Genomic DNA, 19,916 nt, shown 5'->3' on the forward strand with positions numbered 1-19,916 from the left:
CCCCCTGCATGTCTCAAGGCTATAAAGAATCCCTTGATGGTCTTGAATCCAATGTGCTGATACATTACCTGTTTCAGTTTTCCTAACGCTAAGCCCTAGCACTTAGCGGGGTACTTCCTGGGGACCTGGCACTGATAAGCATCTTCTGCCCATGAGCCTGTTTCATTTTCCTGACAATACTACACCACGTCCTCAGCCCCATTTTACAGATAACTGAAGATGAGGTTAAATAACTAGCCTGAGGTCACACAGTTCTTTTGTTTTTAAGATTTTATTTATTTATTTGTCAGAGAAAGAGAGAGAGAGAGAGAGTGTGTGTGTGTGTGTGTGTGTGTGTGTACAGGCAGGGGGAGCTACAGGCCGAGGGAGAAGCAGCCTCCCCACTGAGCAGGGAGCCTGATGCAGGACTTCATCCCAAGACTCTGGGATCATGACCTAAGCTGAAAGCAGACACTTAACTGACGGAGCCACCCAGGTGCACCATTTGACTATGTGACTGTGAGGTCACATAGTTAAGAGAGTAGGAAAGTCTTCATTGAGCTCAGGGCCCAAACGTTTAGCCACCGAACCAGGTAAGTGGGAGGGCCCACTACACCACCGTTCAGAATGTGCCTTTATTAATTGCAATGTCTTGGCTTTAAAAAAAAAAAAAAAAACCTTACTGTGGCGATCATTTCATAATACATACAAATATCCAATCATCATATTATACATCTGAAACATAATGTTATACATCAATTATACTACAATAAAATATATATAAAGAAAATAAATGTTGTTTTGTTTTGTTTTGTTTTGTTTTGAAGCTGCTGTTAATGACACAACGCTCACAATGGTTCTTCATGTATTTTTTTCTCTTGCAACTTAGGGCCTCCCACCATACCTCAGCTGGGTCTCTTTGTTCTGAACCGCATTAGTTAAGATTGCCCAAGCTTGGATTTCAAAGGAATACTTTCATTGTTCCGCCTGTCACACCAAGTAATTGGGACCAGCTGGATGTCAGGATGCGCGTGGTTACCGTGGTAATCCTGCTCTTCTTTTGTAAAGCCGTGGAGCTCCGCAAGCCGAGCCCGAGAGCCCGAGCCAGTCATGGCCGGGCCGGCGGCAGCAGGAGAGGCTCCAGCCCCGTCAAACGCTACGCACCAGGCCTCCCCTGCGAAGTCTACACGTATCTCCACGAGAAATACTTAGACTGTCAAGAGAGAAGACTAGTTTACGTGCTTCCCGACTGGCCTCAGGACTTGCTGCACATGCTGTTAGCGAGAAACAAGATCCGCATACTGAAGAACAAGATGTTTTCCAAGTTTAAAAGGCTGAAGAGCCTGGATCTGCAACAGAACGAGATCTCCAAAATCGAGGGCGACGCTTTCTTTGGTTTAAACAAACTGACTACTCTCCTCCTGCAGCACAACCAGATCAAAGTCTTGACGGAGGAGGTCTTCATTTACACGCCTCTCCTGAGCTACCTGCGTCTTTACGACAACCCCTGGCACTGTACTTGCGAGATGGAAACGCTTATTTCCATGTTGCAGATTCCAAGAAACCGGAATCTGGGGAACTACGCCAAGTGCGAAAGCCCCCAAGAACTGAAAAACAAAAAACTGAGGCAGCTAAAACCTGAACAGTTATGCAGCGAAGAAGAAAGCGAACGGTTAGACCCGAGACCCCAAGTGTCCGGGAGACCCCCAGTCATCAAGCCTGAGGTGGATTCTTCTCTTTGCTACAATTACGTGTTTCCCATCCAAACGCTGGACTGCAAACGGAAAGGTTTGTAAGTTTCTTAGTTTTTCCTTTTCATGGTTGATTACAAATGCTCTTTGAATCTGAGAACCCTCCCTCCACTCTGCCGCGCGTTGCGATTCCACCTGAGGACTTTCCCCAGTGACAATGGAATCTACTGCAAGCTTTCCTAAGGTTCAGACTCAACGTGGTTGGTGGTCTGGGGGACAGCAGAGGAGGACAGGCGCTATGCTCAGGAAGGGTAGCCAGTTGGATCCTACTCTTGCTAATCAGAAGCTGTGGCTCTCAAGAACCCCCTTTTATCTTAAATCACCACATAATATAATTTATGTAAGCAAGTGGGTATAAAAACACATCCAAATGCTGCCTATCTAATGTGACTTAAATCGAAGACACGGTGTGCCTCTGTGGGGAAAGTACCTCAAGGGAAAACACACGTGAAAGAGGACAGGTGGGAGCACTGTGGAGGGAAGCGGAGCGAGCACACAGCTTACTTCCAAGACACTGGTCTTGAGGTTTTAATAAACGCTTGCTAACATCCTGTATCTTTATTGTTCCCAAATTAAAACCTAAAAATATTGAAAGAGCTAAGTTGGAAGTAGTTAATCCAAGAATTATGAGGCTAAGGAAATCTTTCCAGAGTATTTACTACTTCCTGAAAAATCATTGCTGAGTTTTACCGCCTACACAGTCTTGGTCTGATACTGAGGAGGGTCTGCGTGTGCAGGATTAATTCACAGAATAAGAAAATGGGAAATTTTAGTGATGCTCCTGACAGGCTAGTGAAGACGTTCTCAAAGTGTGGTCTGGGAACTGCTAATCCACTCTAGGATAACGTGCCATGGGACAGTGTGTGTTTCATTTCTGGCATGAATTAATGACTTATTCATAATATTCAACTAAAGCTAGAGGTCATTGGCTTAGGGTCCTATCAGAACATGGTATCATTCTTTCCATTTATTTTAGGAGGTTTTGCTTCGTTTTGTTTCTTTGAGAACAGAAAGAGGGGGTTAAGAACAACACAGAGACTGTGGCTCCTTTCAGGGGAACCATAGGCAGGAATTTGTTGACGCTGAAGAAGCCGGCAAACTGAACGAGGAAAAAACGTGTTCATTTATCAGCAAAGAAGTGCTCAAGCCTTAGCCTCTCTCTCAGACCCAGAAGGGCACCTGATTAGAGCACACCCAGGGCCATGGGACATGGAAAGTGTGTGCTTGCTACAACACCCTGTGAAATGTACATGAGCTGAGGCCATGGGAGAACAAGCCCAGCATCATCACCGCGGAGATGCCGTTCCAGGACCCTCTGAGTTTGAGAGAAAGCGCTCATTCACTGAACACCTACTGTTCTCCAGGTACCCCACACACATGCTGCCCACAGCTTCCAGGAAAGTAGTGGGATCCCCATTTACAGCTGGGAGAAATGAAGCTCAGGCAGGGTTTCATCATTTGGTTGAGGTCTGACAGGTAAGCAGCAAAGTGAAGATTTGAACCTTGGTCTGCCTCATCCTGCCATCTTCCTTAATCTGACCATGCTCAAACAAAAAGCTGCCTCAACAATGGAAGCTTTAAGGAATTCCAGAGAAGTCAGTACATGCTGTTTCTCTGCAGCCAGATTAGGTGGAATTTCCCTGACGTTGTTACAGTGAGTACTTAGTGTTTCATCCTGAAGAGCATGTGTTACTTGGAGTGCCTTTGTGATGCTTAGATTAAAAACTAAATTATCTATTTAAAAACCTAATACAAAGCTGCTAATCCTAGACTTGGTTTAGAAAAATTCCTCGGTATAGCTGAAACTCTCCCCTCAAGCTAAAGTTAATTTGCACTTGCTGCAACAGGTGATAAAGAGAAAATACGTAGACTTAGGTTCATTGATTATCTGAGAAAAATGCCATCAACACAAAACTAAAGATTTCCACAGCTAGATTACACCGTAAATTAAGAATAGATAATGTGGACGCATCTAGGAGGCTCAGCTGGGTAGGCATTGAATCTCAGGGTTGTGAGTTCAAGCCCCGTGTTGGACTCCACGCTGGGTGTGGAGCCTAGTTTAACAGAAAAAAAAAAATTTAAGTGACGGGAAATGGCTTCCATTTTTACAGCTTGTCTGCTCTTGGGCCATTTCCCTCCACAATGAGCCTAGTTCTGCCCTTGTCTTGTTTTCTCATTTCTTTTGGCAAACATCAACTTATAAAGACAGATACTTTTAAAATTTTTTTCTTTCCTCAACTTACTGTTGTCTAAACACAACCTTCCAGATATGCCCCATAAATTTGGGGTGCAGATAATGCCCCTTGTTTTAAAATACTTGTATTATTTACTGGAAACAATGTAAAGTTTCATGGAATACACATTTTGTATATATAACAATACTGGCTTGTCCATGAAAGGTCAACTTCCTCCAGATGTTAATGACTACATAAATCCAAGCATAGACCTCTTATTACAAAATGAAGGGTAGTTTTGTCTTTCAATATCAGTATAGATTGTTTCACTATGGTTGATATAAATATTGATTCAGTTGGTTGTTTCTTTTTCATCATGGTGTATTGTTGATTCCCATAAGTTTAAAGGCAGTGGTTATGTCTTAAACCTCCTCCCAGGTACTGCCTAGCACAGGGCCATATGCTTTAGATGGATTGATAATAACTGAGCTGCTTTCTTCGCTCCTGCAAAAGCAATAATTTAAGCAAATTTTAAAAATAAAAATACATAGAATTAAAAATCATGACTAGAATTCAAGTATGACAATCTGAATTTAATATACTTTCATTTGCCTTATTCCGTTCTATAAATAGATAACAAATGTCAAATACTCAGAATCCCTGCCAAACTGTAGTAATACTTTTGCTTATGTTCCACATGTTCGATTTAGAAGCCTAAGACATGCTAGCAAGAGTAGAACTAGCAGTGGCATTAATTAGTGGTATTAACTGTCAACTAAATGCTCCGTGTGCCTCAGACATAGTAGTTCACGTGCATTATGTAATTTACTCCTCATAACCCTCAAAGAGCAGTATGGTACTATTACCCTCATAAAGGAGGACACTGAGTTGACAGAAGCTAAGTTACCCTTCTAAGGTCACACGGGCAGTCCCCAGGCCATTGTGTCATCTCTTCCTTCAAGATCCTAGGCACATCTACTAACCAAGAAAAATGTAAAAAAGCTTTCTGGGGGCTTTCTCCCAGTACTGACTTTCCTCTTAGGCTCTGTATAATATACCCCGTTCAGGAAGATACACAGGAAACCCAAATACAGATTTCCCCAACATAGGAGTTGTGCCTTTCCTGGCCAGCAGATGATGAGTCAGATGGTGTATATAGGGTCCCCAATATGTGCCAGTTTGACCACACAGACCTCAAAGATCACTAATTTTGCTTTAAACGTTGGACAGCAGGAAAAAGAAATAATAGCTTTATTCACTGGGGGACAGGCACTTGGCCAACAAAACTTAGTCTTTCAAAGGGAATAAATGTGAGATTAGTTGAAAGTTGTGTTTATGCCATATTGAGGTAAATGGATTTGCCAAAAATACATGAAAGTGAGAGCTGAAAACTGCCTTTCAGCTTCACATTTACCAGAATAATTTGTAATTTTTAAGGATTCATTTTACTTCTAAGATTAGGGCCAGGGAGAATTATGCAGGTAAATTGCTCTCAGCTGTCTCTGAAGTTAATTTCACTACTAGTTTGAACAATAATTAGTAAGTTTTTATTTGTAAAATCAGAGTCATTAGTGGCTCCTTGCCTACTGCTACTGAGCCTTCAGGGCAGTTCTGACATTGCTGACAACTAAGATAGCACACTAAATGGGAAATTACATGGAGAACATTTTCCAATTTATTCCTCAAACTCAGCAGGTTTTGGTTGGGGAGGGGTAAGGTTAGTCAAGGGTGGTAACAGAGTAAATGAAGTCTTTTTTGAATGTTCACCAGGAATTTTAAGTAGCAGCAAATAACTACGTGGTGCCTGGTCTAGAAATGGGGCATTGACCAAACTTGACTTGTGGCCTGGAGAAATTTGTATTTAGTCAATCTTTTTTTTTTTTTTTTTTTTAAGATTTTATTTATTTATTTGACAGAGAGAGACACAGCGAGAGAGGGAACGTGGGAGAAGGAGAAGCAGGCTTCTGGCTGAGCAGGGAGCCCAAAGCGGGGCTCCATCTCAGGACCCTAGGATCATGACCTGAGCAAAGGCAGACACTTAAGGACTGAGTCACCCTGGCGCCATTGTATTTATATAATCTTTATCAAAGACACACACACTTAGCATCAATATTTGTAATTCCCGTTCAAGTTTAAGATAAAAGAACTAAAAAACTTTTTATCCATCGGTACTACAAGTAAGATTTTTCCATGTTTTTCTAAGCCATATCAGTAAAGGCTTTGGGTTGCATTTCCTGGTTTTACTTGTGGATCCTATTTTTACCCTATTCTTAACTGCTGACAATGCCAAAGTTGGTTCTGCAATTCATAGTCCCTTTCCAGCATCCACAGGCCTGTCACATTTGCTTAAGCTGGGTTTCAGGGAGTTCTCATAAACATTTTTTTCTACCCATTAATTTGTGGTTTACCCACTTCAGCTTGTCATACAGTGGTTGCTTGGGAGGTCTCTGTCATCCACCCTATGTCCAACCTAGCAGATGTGGGTTCAGCAAGCAAGTCCTAATAAACAGCCTGTTTTTCAGAACCTATGAGATACTTGTTGTGGTGGCAAGGAAGACCTATAGTCCTTAATGGCTTTCCTGGACCTTAATGAGGACTTGAGCTTTTATTCATAGTAAGATGGGAACAACTGGAGGATTCTACCATCTGGAGGATTGGAAGCCATCTGGGAAAATGACATGATCTATGTTTTGACTGTATCACATGGGTTTAGGACACTTTGGGGATAATCCAGACAAGAGCTGATAGTATCGTAGACCAATATAGTAGCAGTGGAGGTACTAAGAAGTGGTGAGATCCTGTGTATTGAGAAATAAAACTCTATTCTGCTTCTGAAAGCTTTCTAAGAAGATGCCACAGACATTTTCAATAATTATTCCAAACATTTAATGTCAAAAAATTATTTCTTTGATCTGTCTTCAGTTGTGTCCATGGTTTTTAATTATTGCTGAGATCTCCATCTCCTTGTTTACATGTAGAACCCAAGAGAATATAGCTTTCCAGTTAGGGTCTCGATAATCATAAAGGAAGGATTACCTCACTGTTGCAACATCATAATAAGTTCAAGCCTTAAAATCTTTCACCTTTCAATATATTGGCAGACACTACTTGGGCTCTCTGACTGTCAAATAAATAAATAAAATATATTTTATTTTATATATATATATATTATATATTGGCAGACAAAATTCTAGATCAAACAGAACCATGCCTTACTGAAGGAAAAAAGTAAGAGAACTCCCTAATTTTTTTTAAAGGATTTATTTATTTATTTATTTGACAGACAGATCACAAGTAGGCAGAGAGACAGGCAGAGAGAGAGAAGAGGAAGCAGTCTCCCTGCTGAGCAGAGAGAGCCCCCGATCCCAGGACCCTGGGATCATGACCTGAGCCGAAGGCAGAGGCTTTAACCCACTGCGCCACCCAGGCGCCCCAAGAGCTCCCTATTTTAAAGGCATTTTTATTACAGGAGTCCTTAGTATCCTTAAATCATTAAACTCAACATTTAATTAGTTTTTATTATTTACAATGTATTATCTGTTGCTGACTATGATAAACTACCCTAGAACTTTGTGGCTTGAAAAAACACACATTTATTACCTCACAGTTTCTGTGGGTCAAGAAACCAGACATGGTTTGGCTGGGTCCTCTGCTTCCAGATCTTTCACAAGGCTGCCATCAGTGTATTGACCAGGACTGATACCTGTGGTCTCATCTGAAGGTTCATCTGAGAAAGACTCAGCTTCCAAGCCCATACTACCCCTGGCAGAATTTAGTTCCTCAAGGGTTGTTGGACTGAGGGTCCGAGTTTCTTGTGGGCTGTTTGCCAGAGGGCACCCTTAATTTCTGGCCACATAGGTCTCTCCAGCATTACTGCTTATTTCATCAAAGTCAGTAGAAGAGAGTCTGCTGGCAAAATGAAATACCAAGTGCCAGTTTAGAAGCTGTCTGCCACATATCATTGTTTATTTGGGATATATTAGGCATTGTCCTAGGCCTCCACCATGAAGGGACAAAAATGAAGGCAATCAGTAAAATGTGTACGTGTCTGATGGAATGACTTACCATTGAGGAAAAGGTAGTATTAATTTTATTGCCCAGTTGAAAATTTTGAGATGTCATTTTTTTTTAAAGATTTTATTTATTTATTTGACAGAGAGAAATTACAAGTAGATGGAGAGGCATGCAGAGAGAGAGAGAGAGGGAAGCAGGCTCCCTGCTGAGCAGAGAGCCCGATGTGGGGCTCGATCCCAGGGTCCTGGGATCATGACCTGAGCCGAAGGCAGAGGCCTAACCCACTGAGCCACACAGGTGCCCCGAGATGTCATTTTAAATATAGAGCTAGGAAGGTCTCATGGCCACCCCAGTTATACTGACTCCACCTCACTTGTCCCTAATTCCAACTTTACCCTTTGCCAACCTTGATAATTCTAAGGCAGATGGAACAGTATAAACAAGGCAGGAAGTTACCAGGAATAGGTGGCAGAGCATAGTGGATAGAAGTATATATTCTGAAGCTAGCATGTCTATTTATATCCTAGGACTATGGGAAAATCGTGCCTCAGTTTCTCATCTGTAAAATAAGAATGAATAATAAGAGTACTTAGCCCATAGTGTTCTTGTCACTTAATACTTGTTAGACCCCTAGAACAGTTCCTGCACATAAAGATTAAGATACTGAGATCCCATCAAGAAAGAGAGAGCAAATTTAGCAATAATGAGGATGCTAAAGAAGGAACTACCAATACTATTCCATTTAGGACCATGGATTCTGAGTATTAAAAGAGGGAAAAAATAAGCCTGAGCCTTTATGAAAGTAAATATATTATGGGATAGGTCCTAAATAACAGAGGTGGTATTGTGGTGTTTTTTGGTTTTGTTTTGTTTTGTTTTGTTTTTTTACTATTTAAAAAAAATTATCAACAATTATTCTGTACCAAAAAAGGACATTATGGATAAATGGATACCACCTATTATAAGTGTATTTTACTATAGCCAGTTCAACAAATTTTATTCAGAAAGACTTTGGACCATGTTATTTCTCAGGTGTCAGTTAATCTGGACATTTTATTGCTTCTAATTTTCTTTTGTGGAAGCAGGTGTGTGTCTCTTCAAGTTTTCACCTGCCCTACTTAAAATTAAATAAAACCTTAGAGTATTTTGCTAAAGATTAATAGAAAGGACAAATATTACACTGAAACATAATGTAATCACTATATTTTTTAAAGGCACGATTTAAAGAGAAAAATAGTAGAGACAAATTAGGTGAATCCTATTTTCCTATTCAGCTGTGAAGAAGAACCTGGACTCTTCTTCCATGAGGCTTTTTCTATAGTAGTAGTTACAACAATACTGTTGTTGTTCCTGAGGAATCCAGGCATCTAGGAGTAGTGGCATATAAACTAAGGATGTCACAAGGATTCTGGGGATACGTGGTGATGAGGAAGCAGAGGCTACAAGTCAAGACTATGCTTTCTCAAATTGTAGCACCCAAGGAGCAGCAATAAGAGAGCAGCTTGAGGACCATCAAGGTGAAAAACTTTTTGTTCTTTTTTTAGGGTGGAGAGACCTGAGCCTTTTTGTTGGCAGAAGGAATCCAAGGAGAGGGATGAAATGAAAATATAACAAAAAGGCAATAATTAATAGTGAAAACTCCTAGGGCAAGTGGGAAGCCATTGGTAGAGGACACACATATAGTGGTGTGATTGGCTTCATTTCCTTTTAGCCTTCTTCCCCCCCCCAAAGCATCCCAGGTGCTTCTAACAGAGAGCCAGCAGTGAACCCCAGTGCCTCACCTGATACCTGCTATCCTCTTAATTTCTTGCCACCACCTCAAAGACATTTCTCTGAACAACTCAGCAAGGAGTGATATCCATTCCTCTGCGTGTGATGCACCTGGTCCACAGGGCTTTGGTGGAGTTAGCACATCCTAAGTCTTGTTCTTTGGCTTTAGATAATTCCATTCCCCTTTAAGAGCCCACTCTTCAACCACAGGTGGAAGAGCGACAGAGAATATGGGTTGAGGGGAAACCTCAATAACCAGAATGTTACTAATTTTTCCAGAGCTGAAGAAAGTTCCAAACAACATCCCTCCTGATATTGTTAAACTTGACTTGTCATACAATAAAATCAACCAACTTCGACCCAAGGAGTTTGAAGATGTTCATGAGCTAAAAAAATTAAACCTCAGCAGCAATGGCATTGAATTCATAGATCCTGGTAAGTTCCACAGAATAGCCTTTGAAATGGGTGATGGGTATTCTTTGATTCTTTTTTCTAATGACAACATTTGTAGTAAGTGCAATTTATTTTTTTTAAGCTAAATAATGAAAAGTTTAAATTAAACATGATGCCTAAATTAGAACTTGTTTGGCATGCTGAAAAATATTTACCAAAATGTTGCTTTATGAAGGTTATAATGTTATATATTACTAAGCAACAGTTATTTAGTTGTCCAAGTAAAAGTATTTTTTGTAGAATACATTTTAAAAATAAGAATATATGGTCAGTGATATGTTAAACATGTAGTGATTTTTGAAGGGAAGTTCAGATTTGTCATTTTCTTTGCTATCCATTAAGTCCCAACTTGTTTAAGGCAAGACTTTAATGATTTATTTATAGTGAACTTGAGGGGATGAGGCACCCACGTGGCTTAGTAGTTAAGTGTCAACCTTCGCCTCAGATCATGATCCCAGGGTCCTGGGGACTGAGCCCCAGGTCCAGCTCCATGCTCAGCAGAGAGCCTGCTTCTCCCTCTCCCTTGGACCCTTTCTGTGCCCCCCAACCACTCATGCTCTCTCTTTCTCTCTCTCTCAAATAAACAAATAATATCTTTAAAAAATCAATAAATAAACTTGAGGGGTGCCTGGCTGGCTCAGTCAGTGGATTGTGCAACTCTTGACCTCGGATCATGAGTTCAATCCCCACATTGGGTGTAAAGATCACTAAAAAAATAAAACTTTAAAAAAAGGTCTGCCTTCGGCTCAGGTCATGATCCCAGGGTCCTGGGATGGAGCCCTATATCGGGCCCTCTGCTCAGGGGAAGTCTGCTTTTCCCCCTGCCCCTGCCCATGTTCTCTCGCTCTCTTTCTCTCAAACGAATACATAAAAAAATAATTTTTAAAACCTTTAAAAAATTAAAGTAAACTTGAAACAATCTGCTAAGCACCAAGCTCATAAATTAAGATAAAATGTGCTCAAGCCAGAGCCAGATGTATTTTATCTAATGCTAGATCCAGATTAATTCTCTTTTTCCAACCTTCAAATCTTCTCCCATTTGCTAATAGGAAACAAAGCCTCTGGAGAAAACAAGCATGGTACATTATATAAACATAATGGATTTGGAAAGAACTGAGAATTACTGCCATTTTGATCTGATTTGTAACATACATGTCTTCATAGTGCTACTTCAGTTTGAAAAATCCCATCTATAAGAATTATTTTAATACTATTTATAATGCAATGTTAATATCATAAATATTTTCAGTTCAATTGTTACTTCAGTTCAATTGTTACTGGTAACTTAATACAATGAATAGAACAGTAGGATTTTAACATTGTAGAAAGTGCAAGTTGAGACTGAATGTTCCGGAGCTACAAGGGCATATTTTAGTGTTAATAAAATCTTTTTTAAAAATATTAAGAAATGATCATTTAAAATTTTCCCATGATGACAGCATTATGCTACCCTTACATCTTGGCCTGTATAGATGGCATAAACTTGGGGGTATCTTTAAACTATGAGATCAAAAGCAAGTTTCATTTCACAGTGAATAAGACTACATACAACAGAGGCATTCTTCTCCCAGTTGAAGCGTCGTCATGTTAGTGTGGAGGTCAATCCCTGGCAGCCAGTATCCACAAAGCTAGGCCATAGGGGGAAGAATCTGGAGGTGGAGACCCTCCTCTCTTGCTGCATGAGAACCAAAGAGCTTCAAGACCGAGCATGTAAGCAAGTAAGCCCGGAGCCCTGGGCTTACACCCATCAAAAGTATCCAAGCAATTGGGTTTTAGAGTTACCTCTAAAAGAAACTAAAATGTTTGCTATTCTATGGCCTAAGTTAAATTTATTAAAGTGGTGAGGAATGGTACAACAATATCTTCATTATAATGGGAGCACAGTCTGTAAAACTAGAGAAAAATGAGAAAACAATGCAAAGGTAGGTAATAGTGCAAAATGGATTTGTTTTATTTCTAGTGATATTTTTCCCTCATCAGTTAAGAAATTGCCAAAATTCCAAGGATTCCTTTACCATCCTTGAGATCTCCGGAAGTCCTCTCACACTCGTCTACCTGGTGTGTTTTCCTTGCTGACCCACAAGGTGACCTTGTTACCAGCAGTAGTATTCTTTTTTCTCCTTTGCTCAATTCAGTACCAGGAGAGTATTTTCTACATTAACAAATATGTGTTGAACACCTACCAAATGTCAACCACTTTCCTGGAACAAAAAGTATCTCAGCTCTTCAATAAGTCAAAATGACCTAAAGAGGTTTTGAAATAAAAGACCTTGAAGGCGCCTAGCTGGCTCCAGTGTGCAATTCGATGTCAGTGTTGTAGAGTTCAAGCCCCGTGTTGAGCAAGAAGCCTACTTATTTTTTTAAAAATTAAAGACCTTCTTTATTTCAGGACCAATGAGATGAAACAGTGCCAAAGTAAACTTAGTTAACTACTTTGTTGGTAGATACACACAAATGCCATGAGATTTACTGGTTTTTTGTTTTTTGTTTTAAGATTTCATTTATTTATTTATTTGTTTGACAGACAGAGATCACAAGTAGGCAGAGAGGCAGGCAGAGAGAGAGGAAGGGAAGAAGGCTCCCTGCCGAGCAGAGAGCCAGATGTGGGGCTCGATCCCAGGACCCTGGGATCATGACCTGAGCTGAAGGCAGAGGCTTTAAACCACTGAGGCACCCAGGCGCCCCAGATTTACTGGTTTTAAAAGTTGTGAAATAACTATCTCATCCAGACTTTTTTGCAGAAGAGAGAAAGAAGACACCCTATTGGGGCTTGAGCTCCTTTAACAAACAGGTGAAATCCACCTTTCCCAAGTACTTAAATACGTAGGGTTTAAGTAAAAACTACAGCACTTAAAAAAAAAAAATCTAGGAATGTTCTCACATGCTTTCAGTCTGAAGGGCTGAGTTGTTTTGAGGAAAGTAAATTTTGAGATTGTTGGTTCTCAGAATGTTAGCAAATAGGGGGAAAAAATGCGGTGTCTTCAAAACTGTCATTGCACGGGCTGACCTTTTATTTCTCCCCAGCCGCCTGCCTGTTCCCAACCCTCCCATCCAAGCTATTGCTTTTGCACCAAAATAGAAAGAATTCTTTTTAGAGGAAATTATGAGTTTTGTCTGAAAACAAATGATATGAAAATGGCTCATGGTATTGGTATTAGAGCACATTTTCCAAACTCAAAATAAGGGCATTGTTGTATGCCCTGGGTATTTTAAAACAGTAATGAGAAAATGCTTGAAATAGGAACAAAATATTTGAAATCAAAGTTGACCAATAAGTTCCAGGGTTAGTCTACATCAACTGAAATAGGGATAATCTAGGTTTAGATTTCTTTTTTATTCCTGGAGAGGGAGAAGAAAGAGGTTTTTCTTGTCTTATTTTTGTGTTATATGATTAATATTTGTTAATTAACCACCCTCCAGCAGAATTAAATACATATGGATTCAAAGTGGACAGCTCCCATAGTTTGCCAAAACACAACCAGATGTTTTCAAAATGTTGATAAAAACGGTTTCATTTTGGACTCTACGGGGATATAATTCCCTCCCTCTAAACAGAGAAAGGGCTGTTTTCACAGCATTTTGAGTTTGCTGATATCCCAGGAACTGTCAAATCATCACCATACACATTTTTTCATTGTTTATACACTAATATCTTGCATTTGAAATATTTTCCTAATTCATGCTTTTTTGTGTGGCATCTTTGCAGTGAGTATTTTCAAAAATGCAGTTGAGACCAAAATACATTTTTTAGAAAGCTAACATAAAACTGATTTTTCAAATAAAATAATGTATTCTAGTCAGCTAAATCCAGGAAAAAGCTTTGTGTGAGTAAAAACATGCTTCAGAATTTTGCATTTAGACATGTATATGCTGTTAGAAAAATATAATGAAAACCAGAATTTCCCAACACAGAAATTCTCTCCACAAAGGTAGTTGTGGTGGGGGGAGCTTTTATTGTTGAATAAGCATCCAGCTAGAATGTAATGCACTGTACAAGAAATCGTCTGAGAAATTGTAAAGACAGAAATCTTCCCCTTTTATATAACCAAGCAGACAACCCAATCCATACATGTTTTCAGGGTGAATAACTAGTCCTTAAGTGAGAGGACTTGACAGCATTATTTGTCATACATGGCGCCTCTCACTTTATCTGGTAATTGAGGTGACCAATTGGCTTTATCCAGAGAAAATCAACCTCCATCTCTATATGAAGAGGTAGTTTTGCAACTGGGAAGGAGCAAGGGCCCTCAGGTCCGCAGGAAGGGGAAGACAGGGCTGCTATTGCCCTTGATGTTTACATTTCAGAGATGGCTCTCCAGTCCCTGGGAAAGGCATTCCTGGCTCGTAAAGTTGAGAGAAGCCCTAGTCTTGTAAAGGATATGTATGCATTTCAAAGAGAGTGCAAAGTACTTAAAATTGCAAGTTTTCTCAAGTAAACTCAGAGAAAAAGAAGAGGAGGGCAGTCTTTTTCTTCGTTTTCAACCAGGCGAATTAAGTCTCTTACTTTTTTGTGTTTGTCCTGATAATACGCCCTATGGTTGGATGAGACCCAGCTACCCATCTCGTTAATAAATATTTTCTGTTTCTAGCCGCCTTTTTAGGACTCACACATTTAGAAGAGTTAGATTTATCCAACAACAGTCTACAAAACTTTGACTATGGAGTACTGGAAGACTTATATTTTCTGAAACTCTTATGGCTCCGAGACAATCCTTGGAGATGTGACTACAATATCCACTACCTCTACTACTGGTTAAAGCATCACTACAATGTCCACTACAATGGCCTGGAATGCAAAATGCCTGAAGAGTACAAAGGGTGGTTCGTGGGGAAATATATTCGCACTTACTTCGAAGAATGCCCCAAAGACAAATTACCAGCATATCCTGAAACATTTGACCAGGATACGGAAGAGGACGAATGGGAAAGAATACATAGGGATCACGCAGCAAAGAAGCAAAGCGTGAGGATCACTATACTGGGATAACTATACTGGGATAAGCAGAAATTGTTCTGCTTCCAGCAAGTGCTGTATTTGCTCCTCCGGTGTCAGAAAACCACATGTTTACATTGGGATGACCTGTGTTGCCTGTTGACGCCGGGTTATCCAGCTAAGGGAAGGTTCCCTTTATTAGTAGGAGTATTATTATTGAGAGAATTCTAGCACTCAAGGGAATACTTTGATCCTGCTTGCCTGCCTACCTGCAGACCAGCTTTTGGTGATGATTCTGCACCAGTAAACTGCAGGAGTTGGGTCCTAATGATGGCATTGGAATTTCATAATGTCCTGTATAAATGTTTTCACTGCTTTTTGAAAATAAAAAAAAACTTGGTTCATTTTTATATGCCTTGTGATAGCTGCTTGTGCATACCTCAAGATCAAAATGAAAATATATGAACACTTAGTGATCATAAAATATCATTCTGTCCCCTCTGCCCCCTCCCACTTTTTTTTTTTTCAATAAGTCAGCGTGTACATAGAATAAAATTCCATTTCAGATTCCTGTGCATTCCAAAACGAGGTCCTGGTAAACCCAAATCCTCAAGTACTCGTCACTGATTCTTATAAAAAACTGTCAAGCTAGACCTGAAGGAGAATTGTCACAGGCAAATGAATAGAGAATCTGGGAATTATATTGGAGATTGGTCAGAAGACGGGACTCTGAAGAAGTTGTAGATGGTGTGAAACATGAGTAATGAAGAGATGTAAACACTAGAGGATGTGGAAATAGCACTGATTTTTAAACAGAGCTCAGACTAGAAATCCACCTGCCACTGGGAAGGACCTGAGCCCTTCCTGCGAAGCTAATATGTCAAGCATAAAGCAAAGGATGAAATTAGAATTCAGGGTCAAGATTGGGGATGAGGCAGAAACAAACAGGAGTCCGTGATCTCAACAACAACTGAGTAAAGAGGGGGTGTCCCAGAGAAGCCCCAGGATTTGGGTTTGCAGGTCAAAATTAGCTTACTCAGGAAAATGGATGAGCAGAAAAAGAGGAAATACCTGGAGCCTAACCCCATCAGCTAGTGTTTTGATACAGCTATACTATCAGAAAAATTTTAAAAATGATATATACATTAAATACATACATATCCTTAAAAATGCCGCTTTTTCCTTTTTATAGAAATTTCCCTTTCACACTGAGTTGAATGCATTTTCATTTTTTATATCAAGGTATTCCTACAGAGTTTAGCAATTGGTCTTACTTGATACCTGCACAAAGCATAAAAGATGATACACGACAAATAGTATTGAGTGTTTCGTACGCACCGACTAGATGCTAGACACTGTGCTAAAAGATCTACGTATTCTATTGCTTATTCTCACAAGATCCCTCTGAGGTAGATAATATTATCTGCCTTTCCTAGATGAGGAATCTAAGGCTTAGAGTTTAGATCACTTGGACAAATTCATGGAGCTGGCAGGTGGCAGAGCCAAAATTCAGGTCCACTGAAGCCTTTTCTGCTGTGCAGGAGTGCGGAGCATTCTAGAAGTTACCGTTGGCCATGACTCCCTCACATCAGAACTCGCAGAATCAGACCTCAAGAGAGGAATAGGTTAAGCCTTTTTCTCCAAAACACCTATGAGGGCAGCTAGCCTTTAGTCTTTGGTGCAACTCATTTAAATCTGTACTAATACGTGTAGAAAACCAAGAGAATGGGAAGCTGGAAGAATTGCTGCAGCTGGTGGTTCAGGAAATGACTGGATTGTGAGGCTCTAACCACTCTGCCCATTTTACCAGTGATTTGGGTTAGGGGTGAAAATCCTCACCTTATTCACTGTGAGGTATTAAAGGCAGCTGTTAAAACATTAATAGAGTGTTAATGTTCACCACCTCTCAGAGTAGAATATTAAGGACAGTAGACCTATTTCAGTTCTGATGGTGGAGAAAGCCTGGGTGGGAGGCTGAGGCACACAGTGCAGATACAAGGGTTCTAGAAAGAAAGGAGATGAAATCTGATTCAGAGAAAGGGATCCAGTTACTCTGATTTCATTTTTGGAGGCTAGTTGGAGATTTTATTGGTTGATTTTTATATTCAGTGTCATCTTCCAAATCTACTGGGAAGTGAAGCTCTGAAACACATTCCAATAGCAATTGATCCATACCATCCAAAAACAAGTTAGAGTTGCTAATATCTCCCAGGACCAAAATTAAAGTACATTTTTCAAAGCTTAGGATTTTCTCCTTCTCTCTATCAGAGTTATACTTTTCAGGGAAACAGAGTTGATCAATGATAGAATGAATAATTTGGTACATTTTCTTCTGCTGATTTCTTGAGAGTTGAATAACTTGCCTTTGGACCTTCCTTCTGTTCAATAGATGATGAAGGTCAGGAGATTTAAAAAATAAGTATATTTTGTGGTGGCCAAAAATATGATCATCCTGGGTGGCTCAGTGGGTTAAAGCCTCTGCCTTTGGCTCAGGTCTTGATCCCAGGGTTCTAGGATGAAGCCTGCATTGGGCTCTCTGCTCAGTGGGGAGCCTGCTTCCTCCTTTCTCTCTGCCTGCCTCTATGCCTACTTGTTTTCTCTGTCAAATAAATAAAACCTTAAAAAAAAAAAGATCATCCTGAGATCTACATATTTGAGCATACATGTTTAAATAAAATGAGTATTTATCCAAATACTTGAGTAATATTTAGATAAATACTCAAGCTCTGTTTCGTTTTGTTTGTTTTAACTTTCTTACTAGTCTTCAAATTCCCTAATTTTTCTAAATTAAATAAGATTCACTGCAAGCTAAGGTCTCTTGAGTCCTAAGTCTGAGTCATCTCTGACCTAATGCCTGGTTATTTTGGAAAGATATTTAACATTAAGGAGTTCAGATTTTTCATTTACTGACCATTCATCCTCTGGAGCTTGCACCCAAGATCAATTAAGTTCTGTTTCTGAGGAATCTGTTTCTCCCACTCTGGCAAATAGAAACAAGGCAGTTCTGAAAATCTACTTGCCTAAATTCGATGAGACATCAAGGCTCCTTTCTTCAGAAGGTGGGGGGTTTGGTGAGTGGAGAGGAAGATGTAATCTGTGACTAACAAATCAGCATCGATGCTTGAGTGAATACGAACAACAACACGAATGGGGCAGGGAGGCTGACAAATTACTTTATAATTCTGTTCAAAATATTTCACTATTATAAGTTCTAGAAACATAAACATGCAACTACAGGGGTATTCACAAGTCAAAACTGCTTCTGAACTGTTCTCTTGCCTATCAGTGAGTGAAGAAAAATCGCAGTCAAGTGGAGCTTCTCATACCCAACGTATCTGTTTCACTAAAGAACAACAGCACAACTCCTGAATTTAGAAACCACTTGTGTCCCCTTGCCAAATGTTTGCTCAAGTGTTTAGCATAAACTCTGCATATTTAATTGTCACAGTATTATAGCAAGTATTTTTCTCCTCTGCCCTCATGATAAAAATTTAGAGTTAATTATATTCTGAATTTTTGCTGGCAAGGATTTTATACAACTCTTATAGTCATTCAACCAAAGAGCTCAAATGATCAGCCAATATTTTATTTATTTATTTATTTATTACTTTTATTTATTTATTTTTAATAAACATATAATGTATTTTTATCCCCAGGGGTACAGGTCTGTGAATCACCAGGTTTACACACTTCAGAGCACTCACCATAGCACATACCCTCCCCAATGTCCATAATCCCACCCCCCTTTCCCAACCCTCCTCCGCCCAGCAACCCTCAGTTTGTTTTGTGAGATTAAGAGTCACTTATGGTTTGTCTTCCTCCCAATCCCATCTTGTTTTATTTATTTTTCTCCTACCCCCTTAACCCCCCCATGTTGTATCTCTACTTCCTCATATCAGGGAGATCATATGATAGTTGGCTTTCTCCGATTGACTTACTTCGCTAAGCATAATACCCTCTAGTTCCATCCACGTCATTGCAAATGGCAAGATTTCATTTCTTTTGATGGCTGCATAGTATTCCATTGTGTATATATACCACTTCTTTATCCATCATCTATGGATGGACATCTAGGTTCTTTCCATAGTTTGGCTATTGTGGACATTGCTACTATAAACATTCGGGTGCCGTGCCCCTTCGGATCACTACGTTTGTATCTTTAGGGTAAATACCCAGTAGTGCAATTGCTGGGTCATAGGGTAGTTCTATTTTCAATCTTTTGAAGAACCTCCATGCTGTTTTTCCAGAGTGGTTGCACGAGCTTACATTCCCACCAACAGTGTAGGAGGGTTCCCCTTTCTCTGCATCCTCGCCAGCATCTGTCATTTCCTGACTTGTTCATTTTAGCCATTTTGACTGGTGTGAGGTGATATCTCATTGTGGTTTTGATTTGTATTTCCCTGATGCCGAGTGATGTGGAGCAGTTTTTCATGTGTCTGTTGTCCATCTGGATGTCTTCTTTGCAGAAATGTCTGTTCATGTCTTCTATCCATTTCTTGATTGGATTATTTGTTCTTTGGGTGTTGAGTTTGCTAAGTTCATGATAGATTTTGGATACTAGCCCTTTATCTGATATGTCGTTTGCAAATATCTTCTCCCATTCTGTCAGTTGTCTTTTGGTTTTGTTAACTGTTTCTTTTGCTGTGCAAAGGCTTTTGATCTTGATGAAGTCCCAATAGTTCATTTTGCCCTTGCTTCCCTTGCCTTTGGCGATGTTCCTAGAAAGATGTTGCTGCGGCTAAGGTCGAAGAGATCGCTGCCTGTGTTCTCCTCAAGGATTTTGATGGATTCCTTTCGCACATTGAGGTCCTTCATCCATTTGGAGTCTATTTTTGTGTGTGG

General features: G+C 39.9%; 2 protein-coding genes across 8 annotated transcripts in view; one reads left to right on the forward strand and one right to left on the reverse strand.

Moving 5' to 3' along the window:
• The window catches only part of LRRC17 (leucine rich repeat containing 17), a 31,573-nt gene extending 16,059 nt beyond the window's left edge, over positions 1-15,514 (forward strand). For 2 of the 3 annotated variants that reach the window (XM_032306087.1, XM_032306088.1), the window contains exons 2-4: positions 869-1,767; positions 9,968-10,123; positions 14,731-15,514. In XM_032306087.1, coding sequence (XP_032161978.1) covers positions 1,005-1,767; positions 9,968-10,123; positions 14,731-15,128 — 1,317 coding nt within the window. In that variant the 5' untranslated portion in view covers positions 869-1,004 and the 3' untranslated portion in view covers positions 15,129-15,514. The remainder of the gene's footprint in view (positions 1-868; positions 1,768-9,967; positions 10,124-14,730) is intronic. The other variant, XM_032306089.1, reaches the window with a different exon arrangement.
• FBXL13 (F-box and leucine rich repeat protein 13) overlaps positions 1-19,916 on the reverse strand; it is a 247,282-nt gene that overhangs the window by 114,358 nt on the left and 113,008 nt on the right. The gene's annotated exons all lie outside the window — the stretch shown is intronic.

The sequence above is a fragment of the Mustela erminea genome, chromosome 11 (genome assembly GCF_009829155.1).
Source record: "Mustela erminea isolate mMusErm1 chromosome 11, mMusErm1.Pri, whole genome shotgun sequence".
In the NCBI taxonomy this organism is placed as follows: domain Eukaryota; kingdom Metazoa; phylum Chordata; class Mammalia; order Carnivora; family Mustelidae; genus Mustela; species Mustela erminea.